The sequence below is a fragment of the Vidua chalybeata genome, chromosome 3 (assembly GCF_026979565.1).
Source record: "Vidua chalybeata isolate OUT-0048 chromosome 3, bVidCha1 merged haplotype, whole genome shotgun sequence".
Classification (NCBI taxonomy): Eukaryota; Metazoa; Chordata; class Aves; order Passeriformes; family Viduidae; genus Vidua; species Vidua chalybeata.
Genome location: NC_071532.1, coordinates 27167562 through 27190973, shown reverse-complemented (window position 1 = coordinate 27190973; position 23412 = coordinate 27167562). Strand labels below are relative to the sequence as shown.

The window sequence follows — 23412 nt, the reverse complement described above, 5'->3', positions numbered from 1 at the left end:
TTGAATCTAGGTGGTCCATTGAACTGGCTAGTCCAATAACCAGTTTTCTGAAATGCATTTTAAAAAACAATTGTAAAAGTATCTGAAGTTTAAAGCAAGGCAATGAAAAAAATCTCTCAGAAACTCCATAACAAATAAAATAATTGCCTTAAGGGAGAGTCCATAAAGCAGTATCTGTAGCTTACATACTAAATCTGCAGAATTTAACTACAGTCAATTAGCAAGTTAGGATTCTATATAGCAGTCAGCAGCTAGACCTGGACCAAACCTAAGTGATTTGCTGCTCTTGAGCTCTTGTGTTTAGCATATTTGGGCCTTGCTTTTTTGATCTGAAAGTACCTTTTGTCATAAAGTACTATGCTTTGAAGCCTATCCCTGGTTTTGAAGGATAACTCATTTTCGTAGAAATTAATCTGTTTCTCCACCTTTGGCATTGGAAATACCAGGTTCTCAGAAGGGACCAGCTCAGACTAGTTTCAAAACAAGTGCACCTTGACTGGTTGGAATATAATTAGTATCTTAAGCATTCCCAAGGATTACATTCAAAGCTTTTGCATTACTCACAGCAATTAAGTTGCACCAAGTAAGTTTCATAGTTTTAGCTTTAACACTCAAAAAGTGATGTAAAAACACATGTATTTTACATTGTCCTGGCTTTCCATGTGGACAGATATATAAAGTACAACATTTTAGTGCAAACAAAAGCTTTTAAAAAAAAAATCAGTATGCCAAATGTAACGTTCAAAGAATTTCTTTATTTCCAAGTGAACCGAGATACAGTAACTCAACATTCACTTTTAATGAAGCCCCATTGCAGCGTGACAAATGTGCAGCCTACAGTATCTTAAATGAATCATAATATGGCTTACATCTTTAATGCCTGATCACAGTGCCAGAGGAGTTCAAAGAGCCCTTACTAAAACCACCAGTAGAAACGCTGGTTGCACAAGCCGCTGAAGTACCTACTTTGTAGCCAGAAGTAATTACGTTGCTCTGCTAATCTCTGCTGCAGAAACTCAATCTAACAGACAAAGATCATATCTATCAGATAAGGGCTCCATGCAAGGCACCGAGGCTGCTGCGTTTCTTGAAAACACACACAGCATTTTTGTGTGTGACCGTGCAACGTAGATGCATACCACCCTTTGGAATAAAAATTGTCAGTGTTGGGAATACATACTGATGATAAGGAATAACTCTACTTCCTTCCTTCCTCTGCTTGAGAGACTGCAAATCTACATCTTGAGATCACGCCGCATCTATGAGCTCCCTGACTTTTACAAGCACAGGAACCTCAGGGGTAAGAATCCATTATTATGAGGCTGAACACACAGTTGCCTCTGTGGATCTTACTTTTATTCCCCACTCTTCTTAAAATAATGATGGAACGAGACAGGATCTTGAACCTTCAGCGGAACTACACAATACATCTCACTTAAAAGGCTATGAGGTAATGCTGTTGAGCTATACCAAATCAGTAGGAAATATTTCAGGCAGATAGCATTTACGACTGATAACCATGGAACACAGATTTAAACCTGGAAGCATGTACAGAGCTCACGTTTCCAGAGTTTCACAGCACTAGATCAAAGTAAACAAGTGCAACCTGCAACTTCACATAAAATAAATGACACTGTACAGTCCAAACAAAAGCACAAGGTCTTACTGAAATGACTGTTATCTACTTTCAAACCAGAGAGGAATGAAAGCACACTCAAGAGGGAAAAAATAGTAAAAAAATAGAACACAGAGAATGATGTGCCTTACTTTTTTGTCATATCCTCAAACAGCCAAACTACTTGTTACAGCTTACCCAAATGACTCCAAGCCTGAGCTAGAAGGCTTACATTTTATTCAGGTGGTTACTTAGTGTCTGGCACACTAAGCAGCCTTAAAACATAGAAGTTGCTGCCAGCGAAGTCAGGAAGAAAATTATCAGTCTTTATATGACCACCAAAAAAAAGTGTACATGCCAATATAAATTATACAAAAACCTCAAATTGTAAGTGTGGAAAGCAATTTTGGAACATCAGGACAAAACAGTTGGAAGACTTTTACAGCTCCCTTTTTAATTTTTCATTATGGTCATACATTTCACCTTCCTGTGTTTGGGTATATTTTGGGTATATTTTTGCTTTTAACAAAAAAAAACAATTGTGCACATTAGCAAGGTGAAAAGTTTCCAGTCTCTCCCAGAAGCTCCTATTCACAAGGGTATTTGGTCTTCATTCATTCAAACCTCCAATCACCCATACAAAAAACAATTCAGAACACCTAGCAACCTAAGTGCCCAGATACAATAAGGAGTAATTATACTACAGCATGAAATACTTAACATTTATTCTGTGCTGTGTACACTAATGCTTGCTTACAATCCTTCCATATATGAAGTTCTTTTACCCAATGCAGTTCATCTACTGGCTCCCATCTGCGTTAACAAGACTAAAGTCATACTCCAGGAATATTTGTGCATATGAAAACCAGCAAAAACGTTTTTCTGTCAATATCCTCACGTATGGGATAAGCACTTCCATCAGTGTTACCACCTGTATTAGCTAGACTCATGGGAGCATAAGGCAAACAGAGCCTGCTAGCTAAAATGAAACTTCCACATCTTTCAATAACATGGCAATAAGGATTTTTTTCTTACAGAGAATTAATTGCACCATATTCCTGCCTGCTGGAGCATTGCTGCAGTAACTGCAGAAGTGGATTTGACTATTTATTAGAAAAAAATACCTAATATTTACTACTAAATGTATAATTTAAACATATTGGTAGGAAAAAATATCAAGTGAGAATATTGCAATACCCTTCCTTTTTCATGACTGAGCACAGTCCCCTTCTACAGAGTAAGATTTTAATTTTTAAGACTCAATCTAATCCTTCAGAAACAAAATTCGGAATATTGCAATATTGCAACAGATGTAATGCCATATTAAGATCTGTAATGCATCAAACACCACCTATCCCACAGCCCAGCCACCCTGCTCCAAAGTGCTACTGTTACATAATGATCCCTTGCAATCCCCTTAGTTTATATGTTAACACTGTTAAGGAAAGAATATTCTCTATTGTAGTATGAATCCTTTACAAGGATTAAAGGCATTTCACTGCCTTTCCTCTGTCATCCAAACTGGACTGACATTACCATATGTAAGGTTCACATACTCCATACATTCTAACAACATTATATCATTTCTAACACAGAAATTAAACCACATTCTCAGGAAACAGAAAACAACAGCTAATTTCAAGTTAAAGGTACTTTGAAGGGCTAACCTTAAGGAACGTAACAACCTATACTTCCAAACAGGAACATACAGCAAAAAACTCATGCTATTACCAAACAGAAGACAAAAATCAGATTATCTACTTTGGGTTTACCACCCTTTTGTTTCAATGGATAGTCTTAGGTCCTGTGTCAATTTGTTACAAGTAACTTCAAAATGACAAGGGAAATGAGATGGTATTTGTAGAAATGGACAGGAGTGAAATTTGTTTTCATATTTCTAAGAGAGTGCTTAGTGTTAACTTACTTTGCACAAACTAAAATCCAAGTAATAGAAAAACAATTCTCAAATGAATGCAGCAAAGCAATGGTCACTTTTTTACTTTGCAGACAGTGTGCTTAATTTCTGGTTCCTACTGCAGATTTACTTTAAACACATCTCTTAACATCCTTCCCATGTTTCCATATAGGCCTCTGTGGATTGCTCATAGAGTCCTCCCTCTGGAGCACAGTAATCCACTGGCAGTGCTCCCACTTTTCCCTCAAGAACCGAACTCTCTTCTGGAACAAAACACTCCAGAAGCCAAATAAGCAGTGAGGAAGAAATCGATCCACCTGGCAACACCTTTGCAGTTACCTGCAAGGCTCAGCAGCCTTTTCCTCAGCCACTTCACTGCGGGAGAGGGAGACAGCAGGGAAGGTTTATTAGAGCACGGCGCGTACGGAGCCTCCCGAAGGCGCCGGCCGTGTGAGGCTGCCAGGGGACCCCACCTGGGCAGGGGGGCCGGGACTGCCCGGAGCCTCGGGAGCACGGGGCAGCACGGGGCGCCTGGCGCGGCCCCGAATCCGCCCGGGAGGGCAGGAGAAGCTCTGGGCTGCGGCCCCTCCGCCTCCCGCCCGAGCCCACACCGAGCCGCTCCTTCCCTCGCCCGCCCCGGCCCCGCCGCTCGCAGGAGCCCCCGCGCCCAGGGCCAGCGGCGACGGGCGCGGCCCGGGCGGGGAGATGTGGGTGTAAGCACAGCAGCGGGAAGAAGCGAACAGCTCCGCGCGGGCACAGCGGGGGAGTGGGGCGGGGGCTTATTTATATCCCGGGCGCTAATTTGGGAAGCGGGATAACCCGCCCCGCACGGCACCTGCCGACAGCACTCACCCCATCCCGCGGAGAGGCGGCGGCCCCTTTAAGACCGCGGGAGACCCCTCCCTCCGGCCCTCCCGCCCTCCCCCTCCGCGCGCCTCCCAGGCCGCCAATCGGCGGCGGCGACGCAGCCAGGGCTGCGGGCAGCCAATCCGCGCGCCGCTTGGTGACCGCAGGGGAGGCGAGCGGCAAGATGGCGGCGCCGGGAGAGGCAGCGGCCGTGGCGGCTCCCTCACAGCCCGAGGCGGCCGCGGGCTCGGCCGCCTCCGCCGTGGTGCTGCCGGAGCGGCTGCAGCGGCGGGAAGCGGAGCGGCAGCAGGGCGTGGAGCGGCAGCGGCAGAAGAAGGAGGCGCAGGTAGTGAAGGAGGAGCAGAGCGAGTTCTTCCTGGCCGCCTTCGCCCGGGAGCGGGAGGCCGTGGAGGCGCTGCTGGCGGAGGGGACGCTGGAGGAGGCTGCCGCCCGCCTGCAGGCGCTGCAGAAGCTGCTGACGGGCAGCGTGCGGTTCCTGGCGCCCTACGAGGTGCGGCAGGGGCAGGACACCGTGGCGCGGCTGCAGGGAGACCTGGCGGTGCGACGGCAGCAGCTGCAGCCCAAGAAGAAATTCGCCTTCCGCGCCCTCAAGAAAGAAGCGGCCCCGGGCAGCGCCCCGCGCCCCGCTGAGCCCGCCCCGCCGGACCTCGTCGCGCCCGACCCCGACCTCGCCGAGGGCGAATCGGGCGGGCCGCCGCTGTGCGGGTTCAGCGGCGCCCAGGACGAGGAGCTGGAGCTCGGCCCCGCGGAGCTGCTGCAGCGGGACGTGCTGCTGTCGGAGCTGCGCGGCTGCCGGGTGCAGCTCCGCGGCAACCCCAACACGCTGCGGGTGCGCGACTGCAGCGGCTGCACCGTGCTCTGCGGGCCCGTGTCCACCTCCGTGCTGGTGGACGGCTGCAGCGACTGCCTGCTGGCGATGGCCTGCCAGCAGCTCCGCACCCACCGCACCCGCGACTGCCGGGTCTACGTGCAGGTCACCAGCCGGGCCGTAATCGAGGCCTGCTCTGATGTCTCCTTCGCCCCCTACTCCTGGAGCTACCCTGGTATTGAGCGAGATTTCGAGTCGTCTGGGCTGGACAGAAACCGTAACAACTGGAACCTGGTGGATGACTTTGACTGGCTGGCGACTGACAAGCCTTCACCCAACTGGAGCCTGATCCCCGAGCAGGAAAGAATGACAAGCTGGGACTGACTGCTGAGGCAGCTCTGCTGTGCAAGAGATCCTCGTGTAAACGCACTGATCCACAAACTGTGGGACTTAATCCCCAATATGCCATTAAATGATTCCATTCTGTATTCAAATTTCGAATATATGGCTGGATTTCTTAGTTGAAGAATACCAGTCAAATAGAGTTTACTGTTCTTGCACAAATTGCTGCTATAATCTGTATGTATCACTGTGGGATTTCTGAATTTCTGAATTGAGTTATAACTTTCATTGTGAGTTATAACTTATTTATGTGTGACAAATGCCACTGATAAACAACAATGAGCCTCTGTTAGAGCTGTTGTACTGCTTTCACTCACTGGCAGACTGAATTAGCTGCAAGTAATGCAAACTGTACTGGAATGAAAAGATGAAGTACCAAATTTCCCATGTTTTTGTGGTTCTCATGTTCTGACAACAGCACAGTGTATCTTAGGGGGAGTGCAGAGCAGTACTGCTGTGAGGTAATGGGGTGAAAAAAGGTTCATTTAAATGGAGAGTTTGTAACTGCACAGTGCAGCAGACTGAGATGCAACCTAGGCTATGATACAACGATGAGCCAGTTTCTGTTGATTCAGGTTAAATCTATAAGTTGGCTTTAGGCTTTTATTTCAAGTGAGAGAAGTCTAAAGGAAAAAGGTTCTAATAAACATCTAATGCTCTCCTAATATATTGATTACTTGAAATTAAGAAACCTATAGAGTCTGTATAAATACTAAAGCTTCACAATCTATAAATGCTATGCGGAAGGATGCTGCTTCTGTAAGCAGCTCGAGGCATCCAGCAAGTGCTGATGAACATCACAGAAGCTGGGTTAACTGTTCCTCTGCAAGCTGAAGCTTCAGGGGAGAGGTGTTCAAGGATGTCCCACTAGTTTTCCAGACAACAGGCTTTGTGTGCTGTGATCCTAATTTGCAACACTCTGCTGCTGCATACATGCAGTGTTGGCAGAGAGAGTCAGTAAAACAGAAATATGAGGTGCTATATTCCAATTCCAAAATTGCATGTTACCTTGCATAAAGTGCAGAATAGTTTGTCTCTTCACTCCTGCTAAATAAAAATAAAAACGTAGCAGCACTATGGAATGCAATGTCTTTACAGTGCCCTGTTAGTGGTGCTGAAGTGACCACTGTCCATATATAAAATATACATAACAGTTTTAGGTTTCTAAAACCCCTCCTTAACTTGTGACATTTTTCAAGAAATAATTGTTTCTCTTTCCTTAGCATAAAGCTTTATTGTAAAACTTGAAATTGTTTATGCTGTGCAGCCATCATCTATGTGCCTCTAACAGACACTAAATCCTAGCTGAACCATCAAAAACTGCATTACTGCCAGGAGAAGTTCCTGAAACTTCACTTAGGTGCTTGTCTGGTTTTGAGCAGAAAATGTTTTTATATAAATTGTTTTCAGCGTATTTAATTTAAAGGGGGAGGGCAAAATGGATTTTTTTTAATATTCCTTATGATTTTTAGTTTTGTTTACTTCTGTTAATGTATATTTTTTGACTGAATTGGATTTTGCATTTCAAATATATTTGCTTTGAATTATTTTAGTTGTTCCTTTACTAATGAGTCTTCTTTGCAGTGACAGCATCATAAAATGATTTAAAGAATATACCCTCAGTCTTACTTTAATGTACATAATTTATATCCTTTGTTAGAGGGATGTGATCTGTTGAGGCGCTCAAGTATTTTAATTTTAACACATTCATCTTGGTACAGAACCCGATTTTGTAGTTAATTGTTCTTCAGATCAATCCTGTTAGCATTTTCTAGCCTTGAGATTGCAAAATGTTCAGCCTGTAAGAACTACAGTAAGCCTTTGCTCTACTTGCCCAAAGCTCTAAACATTTACACCTTCTTCCTGTGGCGGTGCTATGTCCTGTTCCAGCTCTTGGCCCATGGCATGCAGTACTGCCTGAATGAACAGAGCAGGAGTCAAAACATGGAAGTTTAAACTTCAATTTCTCTCTGAAATTGCTTCCTTGGAGATGTTTTTCACAAACCAGTTACTGACATCCCAGCTCCTAATGTTTTCTTTCCTCCAAATACTTAGCTTTGGTCAAACCACAGTTAGCAGGTAGTACTCTTCAGGAACATGGTGCCAGACAATTACCCTAAAGATTTAGCATTACCTTTGTAATACAAAACACATAACTGGCTCTTGGTCTCAGGCATGGCATGAAACAAGGAAATTCAATTTGAGAACAGTAAGTCCAGAAAAATTTGGTCAGGCAAATACCTAAATGTGATTATAGTTCTAAACAAACAATTTCATATATATACACACACACAGTTGCACATGTTTCCATATTCCTTTTTTAAATGATAGTTTCCTAATGTAGAATCAGAAATTCAAGGGTATTTTGAAACAACAGTCTCTTAGTGTTGTATGAGAACTTAAGTACTAGTAAAGGTTTACTAGCATGCTCATGGGCTATTCAGTATAGAAATTGCAACTTTTTTGGGTCTAAGAAAGAGAAGCCAAATCCCTAAGTATTTCTAATCAGATAGCAATCACCCTGCATAATGTACAACTGAAGTGAACAAAGTCTCTTCAAGAATTCTAGCCCTGGTTTGCATCACAGTTCCACCAGGAACTTCTTTAAAAACCATGCACTTTAAAGAAATTAGTGATGCTAGACATCACAAGGGGCTGAAAAAGAAATGCCCACCGCATGGGATAATAGAACATCAGCACCACAAACCTTGTACAAATTTGCCCTGAAGAGAAGCTAACAGGCAGAAAGTTTGTAAAAACAGAGTTTATAAAAATTAAGTTGCAGAACCATTTTTCACAGGAGTCAGGAAAACAGTCCTGTTTCAAACATTTTTGAAAGACAGTCTAGTTGGACAGACCTCCTCCAGCCAGTGGCCTCACCAAAATCTTTAAGGCCAGTGAAACTTCCTTAGTCCACCACAGGGCTGTTACTCAGCCTTGTAAAGCTCCTGTGTGTGTCTGTGGAGGAAATAAAACAGTTCTATGCAAAGACACACAACACTGAAGCCGTGGGAGAAAACTGAGGCCACTTTCCAGGCCACACAGAGCTTTGAGCTTTGCCAGGCACTGAGGGGTGGCACAGACCAAAACCTGCATCCAGAGAAGCAGCCAGGAGCTTTGCTGCTGCTTCCATGGGGCCATCCTCTCACCCAGAGGTCTGTCCTGAGAGGGATCAACCCCCCCTCGGTTCCCTTTTGAGTCCAGGCATTTCCCTCTGTCTGCCCCTGCTTCTCTGAGCAAAAGGAACAGAAACGGAGTTATTTACATTCTATCTTTAGCCAGCTCTCTTTCATGTAAATAGACTCTGACATGAGCTGTAGTAGAATTGTTTCGTGAAAAAAATGGGTAAGAAATACATGCATAAGACAATTTTCTACACACTTTTAAGCATTATATTTCTGAAGGCTTGGATTGTTTTTTTCAAAGTTTCTTATTTAAGCAATAGCTGTATGTAGAAAAGGTTCAAATCTCAATGGTTTTACCTGGAATTGCTTCAGGTTTTACTAAACAGTCAATTTCATCACATAGAAGGAAAGACAGGAATAGCAAGAAAAAGAATCTATGCAGCTTGGGGAAATTTCAGCATTTCCATTCCAATCATGATCTGATTTATCTGACTGAGTGGAAGATCCCCCTATTGTGCTGAGATGTTTTCCAACAGTAATGACTATAATGAGCTTTTTGTAAGCTTCTTTTAATTCCCAACATATTTCTTTCCTGTTTCTGCAAATATAAACTTTGATTTCTAACTCTTATTTTTTAAGCAGTGAATGCTACACCCCAGGCATCCCAATAATACAAATACTCATAATGACCATCTTGGAGGTCAAAAAAAAAAAAAAAAAAAAAAAAAAAAAAAAAAAAAAAAGCTGTGTTTTCTGAACATGTTACACACCACACATGAATGATGGCTGAAATTCTCAAATTCTATCCAGAGCAATACCACACCAAAACCCCCACAGTGTGCCCCAGCAAAGTGCAGGAGCCACAGAGTACCGCAGATCAAATCACCCTTCCCAGGATTTACAACAATCCCAGCAGTGAATTTAGAACTTGCCTCTGTTTCCAGCCTCAGAACCTGCAGTCACCTCACATGCCACAAAAATAGTAGCCTACCAAGTTACCTGTGTAAGGAGGTTAAAAAAAAAAAAAGTCATAAATCAGCCTTTTCTCCACCTGATAATCGTACAGTGAGGTACAGCATTTTTATCACGTTGCTCCTTGGGAGCGTTCCTGTTCACACCGCAGAGTTACAATTGAAAGCAAAACCATAAGAGTAGGTACATGAGCAAACCTCTCTACAATAGCTTCCCATCAAAGGTAAAACTAGTCATCATTATTCTTGCAGTGAAATATAACCACTCCTAGGGAAGGGAAAGGGGAGAAAAAAGAGCCTCAGAAAGGCACACATTTGATATCACAGAGCAGTGTGAAAGAATGATTGGGCCAGGAAATTATTCTTTTTACCGGGGCACTTCCACAGTTTAGGCATTCATGTATTTTTTATCTTACATCCCTGAAGATGGAAAGATTAAGATTGGTCCAGGACTGAGCACCAGACTGTTTAACAAATACCAGATTAAATAGTTTACATTCCTCTCTCTTAACTGATAATTTGTACCTTATATGTATGTTAGCAGGCATAGCTTTTTGGAAAGGTATCAATATTGTATTGTTATACATACACATTATAATTTTTAACTAGATTTTGAATTTGAAAAGATTCATGGTGAAATCAATAATAATTTGAACATTTTATTCTACCATTTTTTCTCCCAATATTGGCATATGAATTATACAGTTGAATTTAATAGACAACCTTTGAGGAGACCATTAACTCAAACATTCTTGCAGCAATTAGCTTTTATCTGCTATGGATCAATTTCAGCATTTTCTATTTGAAGTGGTAGTAAGTGCCAAACTAAAGACGAATCGCAGCCAAGAAAAAACTTTTTAAGAAAAGCAGATGCCAGGCAAAAAGAGCTTTCTTTTTTAAACTGTTGACACCCACCCCAAAACGCTTCTCAATGATCCCCCATCGCCTTCCTCTCCTCCAGGCTGCTCTGCCAGAGACAGGCCTTGGCTGCCCAGTTTGTGCCGATGCTTGCACAGGGTTTGCCTGCTCCGTGTCTGGGATAATGGGGAAGCATTCATTCCCACTTTAAAAAATGTTAACCAATCCCCTTTAAAACCCCAAAGCGCGGCGAGTCAGGGTAATAGGTGGGGTAGTTTTTGCCACTTGAAGTTCCCAGCTGTTCTTGAGTTGTTGAAAGCTACTTAAATAAACAGCACTTTTCCTAATCCGGGTTCTTTTGGTAGTGCTGATTGCTCTCCGTGATGATTTTAAAATATCACCCGAAGTCTCCAGGGTCTAATTAGTAGGTGAGTGTCCCTTCCTGAACATCAGGTCCGGGATTTTTACTGATCTCCCAGATAACGCTAGCAATTTAGCAGTGACTTATGAGGACCCCTCCCGTTTCCTTTGTTATAGGCAGAAGAGTAAATCTGAAGGGATCAGTGAGCCCTGAAGCATGCCCTGCATGTTCTACTTCAATACTTTGATTCCTGAATTAGAGGAAACACCGTAGTGTCACTTATGTGATTTTGCTGCATCAGATTTATCATGGGTATCTAAATGTTAAATTATTAAGCTGACAGGTATTCATATTCTTCTGTGCTCCTGTATACGAAATTACCCATATCCAGAGCAGCACCAGGCTGCGGGCACGATGTATTTCATTGTGTATCCTCACGACCTGCAGACCTGGTAGAGAATTATTTTCCACTTTAATTACAGTTTCACTGTCATCACTGACAAGAAAGGAAATGGTTTCAAATTCCTTTATCTAGAATTAACTCCAGGTCAGATAAATACATTTTCCAAACTCAAGTCTCTTAGCTGAGCCCTGAAAGAGTCAGTGAAACACAATACGTGCTACATTGGTTGTGGGATATTTTGCCAGGAGAGATGTTATTTCAGAACCATTACTTATTGCACAAAACCATGAATTGGCTCTCTCAAGAAACAGCATTTCTCATGCACTTCATGGCAAGAGGAGAGAATAGTCTCTGATGGATAATCACCTTCCCTCTCATCTTACACACTCACTCTTCACCAGCAAGGACAGCAGCAGTGCAAACCACCAGGCTTGCTCTAGAAAAACCCCAGTTACCAGCTGCTCTCCAGCTCAGTGCAATAGCACCAGGATGGCCGGAAAAAGGTCCGCCACAAAAACCTTCTATCAGGACAGGAAGAAGTAGTGAGTTGCCAGCCTTTGTCCCTCCTGAAGGAACTTTCAGCATTCCAGGATCTCAAATGGTAAATGAGAAGCGTCCACGGTACCACAGAGCTGCAGACCATCAAAACGTTATTTTTCAGTGCTTGGGCTTTTTAATTATTTGTGTTATTATTTTTCACACTTGCCTTCCTCCTAACACATCCCTTCCCCTCTCTGTCCCCGGGGACTGGTGGCCATGCTGCTGGCAGCCACTAGAGGATGTCCCCAGGGACTTGGGTGGTGGCAGCAGCAAGTCTGGTTGACAGGCAAGAAAGGATCCTCCCAGCACCTCTTCTGGGGCTGCTCCTCTCTCCCCTGCAGCATTAGCACCCGTGCCCTCACACTTCTGCAGGAATGTTTTCCATTGCTGGGGCTAATTTTGTGTTGTGGTGGCAGGGGTGAGGCAGTGCAGGAATTTCCCAGCAGTTCCAAACCCCTGCGGAGCGAGTGAGAGATGATATTTCAAAGCAAGCAAAACTCCTCAAGCAGTGGAGCAAGTGAAAGCCCGGCACCGCTGCTTGCCTGACACTGCCGAGTGCCGCAGGGAGGAGGCGGCAGCTGCAGCAGGGAGTCGTACCCTCCTCTCTGCCCGCTCCAGCCTGAAAGCAGAGCCAGCTGCAGGTCCTTCAGTAGGGCCAGAGGACCCCCGGGATGCCTCCCTTGCACTCAGATACAACGTCTCCAGGGTCCCTCTCCAGCTGCTGAGTTGAATTCCTCCCTGATGTAAGCTCCCGGGTGGGTCTCCTTGGGCAGCCCTGCTCCCCTCCTTAGCCCGGTGATTATCCAGTAAGCTGCTCATGCCAGCTCACTTTTTATAAAAGCACCTCTAGATTTCAGCCCAGGGTTTATTTATTGAGTTTCTCTGCACTTGTCCTTTCTCCTGCTCTCCTGCCAAGACCCAGAGATGTACAAGCCCTGGAAGTAAATAGAAAATGCCAAGCTCAGTTGTTTTAGGTCACCATAAACTACACGCTTATCTGCTTTCAGAATACATAAGCCACGGGATATCATCTCAAGTCAACACAGAAGGATAAGGACTAGAACGCAGGTCTGGCTGTAGATATGAATATATTGGGATCATGGTGGGGAAGTGTATGTTTGTACATAAGCAGCCTTTTTTAATTCAGAGCCCTCTTCCTTTTTCCTTATAGGTTCCATATTGTTCTGGCAACAAAGATCTTTTTATATCTCTGGGGTTTCATATTCCACCCAGCAGCCTATCATAGGAGAGCACAAATCTACTAAATAGTAAAATGAGGGATTACTTCCACTCATCTGTTGACAGACATTTCTCCAAATTGGATCAAATGATTAAAGGTATTAGAATGACGTCTTGCAGATCCAGATCAAATCATTTGAAACCTTGAGAGTGTTTCTCCTTTGCTTGGAAGAAACCACCAGAAATAGTTGTAGGTGCTAATTGCCCATTATTCTCACTAATGTGAAATTGTTAATTGGGACCTTTGAATATTTTACTTCCTTGAGTCCTAACCGGGAGTCTTCAAGATGGAAGGACTGTGCAGCGGCTTGCTTCCCAACGTGCCCTTTGGGATCTCTTCCGACGCATGAATGGTTCTGCCTCAAGTTGCTTACGCTGAGAAGAGGGGTCCAGGCTGTGAAATCTTCCAACATCTCCCACTACAAAGATGGCACTGCTGAAAGTCAAATTCAATCAGAAGAAACGGGTAAAACTAGCACAGGGACTATGGCTCATGAACTGGTTTTCGGTGTTTGCTGGAATCCTTGTTTTTAGCATGGGATTGTTCCTCAAAATTGAGCTCCGGAAGCGAAGCGAAGTGATGGACAATTCTGAAAGCCACTTTGTGCCCAATTCTTTGATATTGATGGGTATATTATCCTGCGCCTTCAATGGTTTTGCTGGAAAAATTTGTTACGATTCTCTGGATCCCGCTAAATTTGCCAAGTGGAAGCCTTTGCTGAAACCTTACCTGGCACTGTGCTGCGTCTTTAACATGCTCATTTTCTTTGTGGCTCTGATTTGCTTTCTCATGCGGGGCTCCCTGGAGAGCACCCTGGCCCAGGGGCTCAAGAATGGCATGAAGTTCTACCGGGACACAGACACCCCCGGAAGATGCTTCATGAAGAAGACCATTGACATGCTCCAGATTGAGTTCAAGTGCTGTGGCAACAATGGCTACAAAGATTGGTTTGAAATCCAGTGGATCAGCAATAGATATCTGGACTTCAGCTCCAAAGAAGTGAAAGAGTAAGTGACTTCTTGGGGTTTGTATCACGTAGTATTGATGTTTGATCAATGCTGTCCTCAAGTGCCAAGAGGCGCTGACTAGAAGGGGGTCTGTGTAAAATGGGGTCTTGTGTAATAAAGCATCCCAAATGACCAGCTGGATTGCTTCCTCCCCTGACAAATTCCTCCAAAGTCATCCATAAAATAAAAGAAAAGAAAATAAAAAGCACCAAACTACAATTCCCACTCTTACTCAGTGTGATATAAACAGGCTAAATAGTTTTTACTGTCTTTTACTGCTTTATAAACCCATTACCTTGAGCCACACTCCCAAAATCAACAGGAAAGTATCAGAACTTTAATCCTTAAGCAGATGTCAATGTGATTTATTAATTTCCTAAAAAAAGAATTCCCTGGAGGTATACTGTTGATACCACTTTTAAAACTCCACTTAGATATTGGCAGCTAATCAGCTGCATGGAAATAAATAGAGGCAAAACCACTTTGCCAATAACTCATGTCTTTTAGGTCCTTAAGATTTAGAATTTTATTTTTATATTCACTCAATGGATTGCCTCAGTGCTGCAATAATACTGAGCATCAATTGGTGTTCCTAGCTTTACACAGTGGCCCTCATAGCCATATGTATTTTAAGTCCTGTGCCTAATTTTTTAAAACCTCACATGAAAGTAGCACTAGTTTATTGTTTCTATACAAACCAGATCAGGTTGTTGACTAGAAACACCTTAATGGCTTTGATGTCAGTGCCCAAAGAGGCAGTAATCCTAAAATCAGGTTAGGTGCAGTAAGCTCAAGCAGAAAATAAACATGAGAACAAAATGAAATTTTGAAATTAAAAAAGTAGCATTAGGCATATACAACCTTATAAACAATTAAGCACTGGGGAAAGAAATGGTTAATCTGGGTTCTTTGGGAACATCATTCATTAACGTCTATGCTCTGTGGTTGCATAATGGGTCCTGTAAACTGGAAGCAATCTGCCTTTTAAGTATACTGCCTGTATTAAAAATGTCTGAAGTAATTTTGAAAAAAAGCTTTGTGCATCTCTTGGGATCTCTTGGGATCCCTGCCTGACTGTGTAAATGGTATTTCATTTGTGTGTGTCTCTCTGAATGTTCTTTTGACTTGTTGGGTGGTCTGGTTGTTTTTGCAGTTCTGCATGAGGACTTTTTTTAGTGAAAACTGTTAGAGATTTAACCCATAGCACTGCAGGATATTATAACAAATACATTCACCATTGAATAAGGGGGTGTTTCCATTGCAAAGGTATGCCCATGGGTATAAATAACTACTTGAAAAAACCTTGCCAGCATTATATGGAGATTTGAGAGCTGTAGCTTAATCCAGCAGCAGTGGAAGGGCAAGGGACAGAGGGAAAACAGGGTTATACTGTCCTTAATAACTGATGCCTTGTTTGGGACTGAGACTCAGGGTAATTTCTTTGTACTACTGAGGCAGGAACTAGGGCATTAAAAATCTACAAATGGGTTTTAGTGAATTCAAGGTTTGTACTATGTGGTGGTGCACAATCTCTGCTCCCATTCCTGGCAGGATAGTCTAGCCCCTTTGAAGCCAATAGTAAAGTTCTCCTTAGTTCCAAGGAAGGAGGGAGTCTGTCCCCTGTGGTAAGCACATTCCCCCACAGTGGGATTTTTATATTATTTGTAGAGCAAAGGCCTGATCCAATATCCAATCTCTCTGAAACTGGTGGAGCATTTACACACGAATGGGAATTAGACCCAATCCAGAGCACACTTAACATTTAGAGAGAAAACCTCAGCTGCATTTGCTGTTTAGATATATTTATGTTATGATTGCAAAGTTGAATTTCCCTTCACCAGGTTGTTGGAATCACCTCTCTCTCTTTGACACAATTTAAAAATATCCATATAGAAAGCTACAAGATACACTCAGATTTTTTTTTTTAAATTTTTTTTTTTTTTTGCCTCTCTACACCACTGGGACTCTCCATTCTGTGATTTTCTAAGCCAAATGGCCTGTTTTAAAACTGCAGTCATTTTATTATAGTCTTTTGCAGAGTCAGTGGAACTATTTACCTTCTAAGTTATCTTGCATCTAAACATATCCTAAGACACCAGGCTAAATGACTGTTTACAGAGAACAACCACAGTGTCAGATGAACAATAGTTGGGGAGCTCCTGCAAGAACTTTGGAAATTTTGCAACATCCTGTTGCTGAAGCACATTTCATGTTTTCAATACTGGCTACTTTCCCAAGCCAAGAATAAATGCACAACCCCTCCCTGGAGATGTTATCATTAAAAAGAAGCTATTAAGTTTGCTGGATCAATGTGTATAGTGGGTTCCAAGGCTGTTCTGAGTTATTTTCCTAGTTCAGCTCTAGCACCTCTCTTCCAATCCTAACGATGCTGTGATCACTCTTTTCTGACTGCCCCTCCTGAATTGTCTCTGCCATTCACTTTTGTTAAAAATTAATTTCATTGAAGAAGTGACCCAAAGGTGTGCATTTCCACCAGGAGGAGTTAATTACACACGCAGTGTAGCCTTGACATAGAAAAGGATTTCAGAGAGAAAGGACACCCTGGACCAACACTGCTATGTGAACAAGGGGACACAGAGAAAAGGCATGGTGGAAAGTCCTCCTTGCCTTTGCTTTCATTCCTCATGCAGATTTGCTCCTGGATATCTTTGTGTGTGTGTCTGTGTGTCTGTCTGTGCATGTGTGTGTATGTCTGTGTGTCTTGTGTGTGTATTCACACTCCCTTCTGCCCTTGCCCGCAGCCGGATCAAAAGCAACGTGGACGGGAGGTACCTGGTGGACGGCGTCCCCTTCAGCTGCTGCAACCCCAGCTCCCCCAGGCCCTGCATCCAGTACCAGGTCACCAACAACTCTGCCCACTACAGCTACGACTACCAAACCGAGGAGCTCAACCTGTGGCGCCGCGGCTGCCGGGAAGCGCTGCTCAACTACTACAGCGGCATGATGAGCTCCATGGGCGCCGTCATCCTCCTCGTCTGGCTCTTTGAGGTAACCCTTGATCCCACACACACTGCAGTGAAGTGCCAGCTCTGCAGGAGCATGGGCTTCTGAGTGAAAATCAAATCTGTTTAAAATAAATTTCCCCATTGTTAGGTTGAGAAAATATCTGATAGCTGAGTAAGGGCTGAAAGGTCCCGGGCTGGAAACAGAGGTGGAGTGGGTGTGGGATCACCCTCTTAGGGGGTCTCTGTGATCCAGAGCCTTGAGTATCCCACAGCAAGAGGGGAAAAAGGGAGTGATTTTCTGTCAAAGGCACGGTGCCTTAGTAGGGAAGAGAGTGCAAGGGCTCTGCTGTCCAGACACATTAATTTTACACGTGTCACCATTTGTGGGGAACGAGAAATACAAAAAAGCAGCACATCAGAAAGATGTGACAGTAATTAGTGGGAGAGAAAATGCAGTTAAAGGGTTTACACCCCAAACAAAATAAGGCTTTAAGCCACACACAGTGGAACGATTTCAAGGCAGCATGTGGACCTTCATCAGCTCCACCAAGGTATTTGGTCAGAAAAAGTGGTTTAGGTGGAGCAAGTGGATTAAATTCATTTAATACTGTTTCCCAAAACCATGACACAAATGCAAACAGGTGCCAACACTGCCCAGGGCAGGTGTCTGTGGGCACCATAACCCAAAGTGCAGCTTGGCTGATAAAATACTGTTCATCCAATGCAATGAATCCCCTGCCTCTGGGAGAAGGCCAGTTTTCTAGCCAGGGTGTTTAATCAACACTAATGCTCGGGGAGCGTGGGCTGGCAGTGGCACGAGGGCTGGAACGTGAAGGGCTGGATGTGGAGATCAGGCAGGACCTGCTGATAAACGGAAGGGTGCAGCTCCCTGGGGTGCAGCAGATCCTTTCCTATCTTTGGAATGGCTGTTGCAAATAGCATTGCCTAATTTAAGTGATTCAGCTGCCTTTTAAAAAATTTAGATACATGCAAATTAAAAAAAGATGAGTTACATTTTGCTACAAGCACTGGCCTACAGCCTTCCAGGAATGAAGATGCTTTTTAGAAAATAAACACCTACCTAAATCTGTGAACTGAAAAAAAAATCATGAAATTACTCCATGTTGCGTTGTTTTAAAAATAACTGCTCCGAACTGCAGAGAAATGTATTACCTCTTTGCACCGTTATTCTGGCAAGAAAAAAAAGAGAAGGTCTTTATTTTAGCCCAGATTCAAGTGCAGAGCTCTTGAAGAGAGGGGAATTTCAACTGTATTCAAAAGTCAAAGGAATTGAAAAACTCAGGGGAAAAATGCACAAAATTACCAATGCCAGCTGCAAAAACTCATGACTAGGAATCTGTAACATACCTCTGCTAATTTGCAAGAGATTAATGACAGTGATATGTTAACATTAATAGCAGTGATAAAAATACAGTATTTTATGTCTAACTCTTCAAAAAATGAAGAGTATTTTCAAATGAAGGGTATTTTTTTCAGCCTGTGGCATAATGAGAAATAAGATCTTCTTTTCTTTGGCTTTTTCAAAATAGAAGGTAAGACTTTTTTCAGGCAATCAGAGGACTTTTAGGGCAAAACTTGAAAGAAACAACATGATCCTGGGTTACAATAACTTGCCCTCCTGAATATTTATTACTTGAATGATATTCTACCATAAAGGGACCAGATTTGGGTCTGAAATTCCCTTTGATTTTAAGGCAAACTTTGAAGGAAGGAAGCAAAGCAGGAAACAAGCATTAATTTAGTCTCCCTTGAAATATAACAACTCCCTTTAAATTCCAGTCAGGGTAGGAAACAATTTTATGCTGAGCAGGAGGGCAGCAGAGGTTCCAGCTCCTGGCCAAGGTAAGTGTGGGTCTGAGCAGGGTGAGCCCAGGGGCAGTGGTTGTGCTGGCTCTGTAATTCTCATTTCCATTTTGACTTCCTGGGAAGGCACAGAAAAGTGCAAAAGCAAAATTCTGAGTTGCTTTACACCTGCAGCCACCATGGACTCAAACCTGGTGCTTCTCCAACAAAGCCCTTCTGGGGGCCGTGGACAACTCTTCCAGCTGGGTTGCTGGAATTGAGGTGTGGGAAGGAGGAGAGAAGATGGAGGGGAAATACTAATCACAGATGTTATTCTGAGCTGTAGAAAAAGGTAACATGCCAAACAGGCACAGGGACCTCAGGGAAGGCCATGTCTGTTTCACCTTTCTATATTAGGCACAAGGAAGAATGAACCTATTTTGAAACATCAAAACTTCTATTTGAAAAGAATGCTCATATCTAGAAGCTTCTTTTCCTAACAAAAGCTGTAGACTTCCCATGTGTGACAACCAGTCATGAGGATGACAAAAAAAGATCACACCCTGCTCTGGCTAAGCCGCCTCAGGCTAAACCCTGGCAAACAGATGGGCTTCTCTGCAGAAGGTCAAGAAGAGCAAGCCTGGATGTCTTCTTGACCTGCCTCAGCCAGCAAAGAGGAAAAGAGGGGTTCAAGGGTGCCTTGAATAAATAATTTCAAAAGGAATAGAGAGCTGAGGCTGGTTCTTAAGATGCTCCAGGTCCTCCACTTGTGCAAATATGTGGATCTCAATAGGTCACAGCTGCTGCGACAGCCAAGACCCTGGGATTCACCTCCCATGTGCCACAGACCGGGCCCAGGCTGAGCTCCAGGAGAGCACTGAGACATTCACAGGAGGCACTTTGCATGTCCTGTGTTGGAGAGTAAACTCTCTGATGCATTAACAGTAGGGGTGAACTCCTGGTGATCTCCGAAACCAGCCCACAGGCAGCAGGGACCCTCCAGACAGACACAGTTCGCGCTGTTGGCCCAGCTGGAGAGGCTGAACGTGCTGGGGTACAGGGGATCCACCAGCCCAGCCCGTGCAGCCATAGCTCTGGAGAAACACTGTGTCTGTGATCTTCCAGGCACTTTAAAGTTGCTGTAAAATGACATGAGTTCCCATGACAGGGAAATCATCCCTCAGCAAGATTGGCCTTGCTCTGGGGCTCTGACACCGCAGCCTTCTGTGCTGGATTGTGGTTAAGCTCAAATCTACAACCCACAGACTGGTTAAGGCTGCAGGTTTAGCTGTGGCCTCACCAGGGCTGAGCAGAGGGGAAGAAGGATCACATTCCTCAACCTGCTGGCAATTATTCCTCTAATGCAGCCAAGGATACCGTTTTCCCACTTTGCCACAAGGGCTCATCGTTGGCTCAGGGACAGCTTGGTGTCACCCAGAACCCCAAGGCCCTTTGCTGCCAATCTGCTGTCAGCCAGTCACCCCCAGCACATGCATGGGGTTATGCCTTCCCCGGTGCAAGACTTCAGCTAAACTGGTAGTCCCAGATTCTCTGTGATCATATACAGATAGACTAATTTACCAGATACTTGTCTCAAACTTCCTGGGCTCTCTTCTCATCTGCCACAGAAAGCAGGTGCAGATCAGTGGAGGTGACAAGGAGACAGACATTTTGCATTGCTTTTCAGAAATCTCAGCTTCAGGGACTCAAAATCATGCTTAGAAAGAAAACAAAGTCTTAAACTGAGAGAAAATATCACAAAATCTCTTACATGGACGGGTCAGATGCTCAGTGCTGCACAAGCACCTTCCTTTTTAAAAGCATGATAATATTTAGTGACTTAGAGCTATCCAGGAAGCCAGTCCACCTACTTGGGCTGTCAAATAGGGGCACTTGAGAGGTCAATCACAAAACAAAGCTCCGGCTAGAGGCAGCACAAGTAGAGAGCATGTGGAGGCCATTTCCTGCACCCAGCCCTGTTAATCTGCACTTGCAACAGCCATTGATTTCAAAGATATCAGCCCCATGAGTGAGAGCAGCAAAACTGGGACTCAGAGTAGATGGAAGATGTCAAAGGCTTTAAATCCCAAGACTAACGTGATGGGATTTGTCACTTGTGGTGATTTTTATAGAATAGTGCTTTAACTGATTTAAGTCATCATATTATTGACTAGATGAGACTATTTCCAGACTCAGAGCCACTAGAAACCTCCTTAGTGACCAAAGTGTGGCTAGTCATACATTCCTGTATTAAGCAGTGTGAACATTTGCCTTTGGATAGGAAGTATTTGATGAAACTTATTTGTTTGACCAATGTTTTTCCCGTTCTGATCTTGAGTGAAGGCAGAGAAATACAAACATCTGCAAATGTTGATAGTAGATAAGTGTAGCTTTAGTCTTCCAAGAGTTTGGAGACACATCATATACCAGTAGGATGACCACAGTAGACAGGCTGATGGATGGTCCATGGAAGCACATGCTTGGGCAGTGTCTCGAGTCCAGAAGCCAGATGTGAATTCTGCCACTGGCCTTGCCATGTGGCTGAATCCCAACCTCAAATCTGCCTCTTTAGCCATCAGGGCTGAGGAGGACCAAGGTAATCAGTTCCTTGGGAAACTGGGTAGTATGACAGAGGCATCCTACTTCCCTTAGAGAACAAATCCTGTGAGGTCCTGACAGCAGTAGGTGTTCTCCATCTGAGCTTTATCCAGCACGTGAAGGACCAAACCAATCTTACTGCTGCCTCATCCCAACCACCAGCTCTAGTATGTCACCAGGCTGCCTCTTCTAGAAGCTGCTCTTCTGTCCATCTCTACTTCACTCATCAATCACTTCCTTCACAAGCACCACAAGGGTGAGGTCAGATTGTTCTGAATGGTGTTAGAAGGCAGGAGACTGGCTAAAAACACTCTTTCTCTCTGGAGACAAGTGCAGGGTGTTGTCAGTGTCAGCAGTGTTACACAGTACAGTAGAAAAAGTCTCAGTCAAGACTGCTGGGTAATATTTAATCAGAAATATAAAATTTGTTTTAAGTGGAACCTGGGAGAGATCACCTGCTGCCTTGGTTTCATTATTTGCACATACCTATATTAAAACAAAATCAGAATCTGAAGCAGAAAAACTAATGGCTCAAATCCTAACTGCTCCATTCTGCAGAGACACTGATTCATTAATATCTCCTTGATCAGCTTAATATACTCACCAAACATATTAAGGTCATGCAAAGTCAAAACATTTAGCTAAAACTAAGTGGGTGGTGGCCAAGGGCAGTGTTGCACATCCAAACTGCCTTGTGGACATCCAGTGCACGGCAGCCAGGGATGCATTAAAGCCTCCCGGGAAGGCACCGACACTGACGGGGCTTGTGGAGAGGCCCCTCGGAGCAGCAGCCCAGGCTGCCCACAGCAGGGGACAGGGAGAGTGGGACGGGAGTGTCCAGGCCTGGCTGACGCTCTCTCCTTTCCCACTGCTTGGCACAGATGTCGGTGATGGTTGGCTTGCGCCTTCTGCACACCTCCCTGGAAAGCATTGCCAATCCCGAAGACCCCGAATGTGAAAGCGAAGGGTGGGTCCTGGAGAACAGCCTGAAGGACACTTTCAAATCCGCGCTGGAGAACTTGAAAAAGCTGGGTAAGTTCAACCAGGTGGAAGCAGGAGCCGAAGGGGCCGAAGGAGAGGAAGGTGGGAAGACGCCAGCCATCACAACAGTCAGTTGAGCTGCTCATCGAGGTGGACTTTTTCTCAGAGGAAAACAACACGAACTGAGAATTGTGAATATATCTACATTTTAAAAGCTATGTATCAACCACCAGAACACACATTTCTACGCGTGTTCACTTTTGTACATGGGAGCATATAACATAGTGCACCCTGGGATAAAACACTTATCCACAATGTGAGTACACCATATCCATATCCTTTTGGGAATATGACCTTAACTAGGACTTGCAATACTGATGTGTTCCCTTATCAGAGACAGTTAGTTTAAGAAAAAAAATTTAAAAAAAAAATTGCCAGCATCACATTTCATCTTATTTTGAAATTAAAAGTGGAATTTGAAAAGTTAGTATTTTTTGCTCATGTTTCATCAGCATACTTTCTGTACTTCAGCTTTTAACGACAAACAGATTGGGTTTCTGGAGAGTAACGTGATAGAATTCAAAAAAGGAAGGATTTCCAGAATTGTATATAACTTAGTATACAGGTATTTTGACAAATCTCTCATATGTGATTTTTGTTAATGTGCTAAGCAATGGTATTTTCTGCTGTATTCTTACGATGTATGTAGAACAAGATGCAAACTTTGCTGAGAATTTATGTACTACGCAAAAATTATAATTTAATGAAGCAGCCAAGCATCATAAAAACAACATTCAGGTAAGATTGAGGGGGTTTATTTCTCAGGGTTTTTTGCAGGCTGTAATATCTTGAATGTATGTGTTGTATACTTATGCTTCACCTTGTAATTAAATTCTTTGCAGAATCTTAGAAGATACATCTTTTAGTGAGTGGAATCCATACTATGAGCATG

The 23412-nt window shown here is 43.8% G+C and overlaps 3 protein-coding genes across 3 annotated transcripts in view; 2 read left to right on the top strand and 1 right to left on the bottom strand.

Annotated features, from left to right (window-relative positions):
• BICRAL (BICRA like chromatin remodeling complex associated protein) overlaps window positions 1-4417 on the bottom strand; it is a 45308-nt gene extending 40891 nt beyond the window's left edge. Inside the window, exon 1 of the mRNA XM_053937567.1 lies at window positions 4383-4417. The gene's annotated coding sequence lies outside the window, so the exon portion shown is untranslated. The remainder of the gene's footprint in view (window positions 1-4382) is intronic.
• An 88-nt stretch (window positions 4418-4505) lies between these two features.
• TBCC (tubulin folding cofactor C) lies at window positions 4506-7154 on the top strand. Its single transcript, XM_053937572.1, has one exon. It carries the CDS (start codon window positions 4561-4563, stop codon window positions 5587-5589), a length of 1029 nt encoding a protein of 342 aa, XP_053793547.1. The 5' UTR covers window positions 4506-4560; the 3' UTR covers window positions 5590-7154.
• A 6347-nt stretch (window positions 7155-13501) lies between these two features.
• PRPH2 (peripherin 2) lies at window positions 13502-22811 on the top strand. The gene is made up of 3 exons (XM_053937571.1): window positions 13502-14112; window positions 16875-17121; window positions 22361-22811. The coding sequence occupies exons 1-3, from the start codon at window positions 13532-13534 to the stop codon at window positions 22595-22597; spliced, it is 1065 nt and encodes a 354-aa protein (XP_053793546.1). The 5' UTR covers window positions 13502-13531; the 3' UTR covers window positions 22598-22811.
• Window positions 22812-23412: the final 601 nt, after the last annotated feature.

Bases quoted from the DNA above. Each gene is read 5' to 3' on its own strand.
- TBCC (XM_053937572.1), top strand. From the start codon at position 4,561: ATGGCGGCGCCGGGAGAGGCAGCGGCCGTGGCGGCTCCCTCACAGCCC.
- PRPH2 (XM_053937571.1), top strand. From the start codon at position 13,532: ATGGCACTGCTGAAAGTCAAATTCAATCAGAAGAAACGGGTAAAACTA. The intron at 14,113-16,874 runs GTAAGTGACTTC...CCTTGCCCGCAG, and splicing joins AGCTCCAAAGAAGTGAAAGA to CCGGATCAAAAGCAACGTGG. The intron at 17,122-22,360 runs GTAACCCTTGAT...TGCTTGGCACAG, and splicing joins TCCTCGTCTGGCTCTTTGAG to ATGTCGGTGATGGTTGGCTT.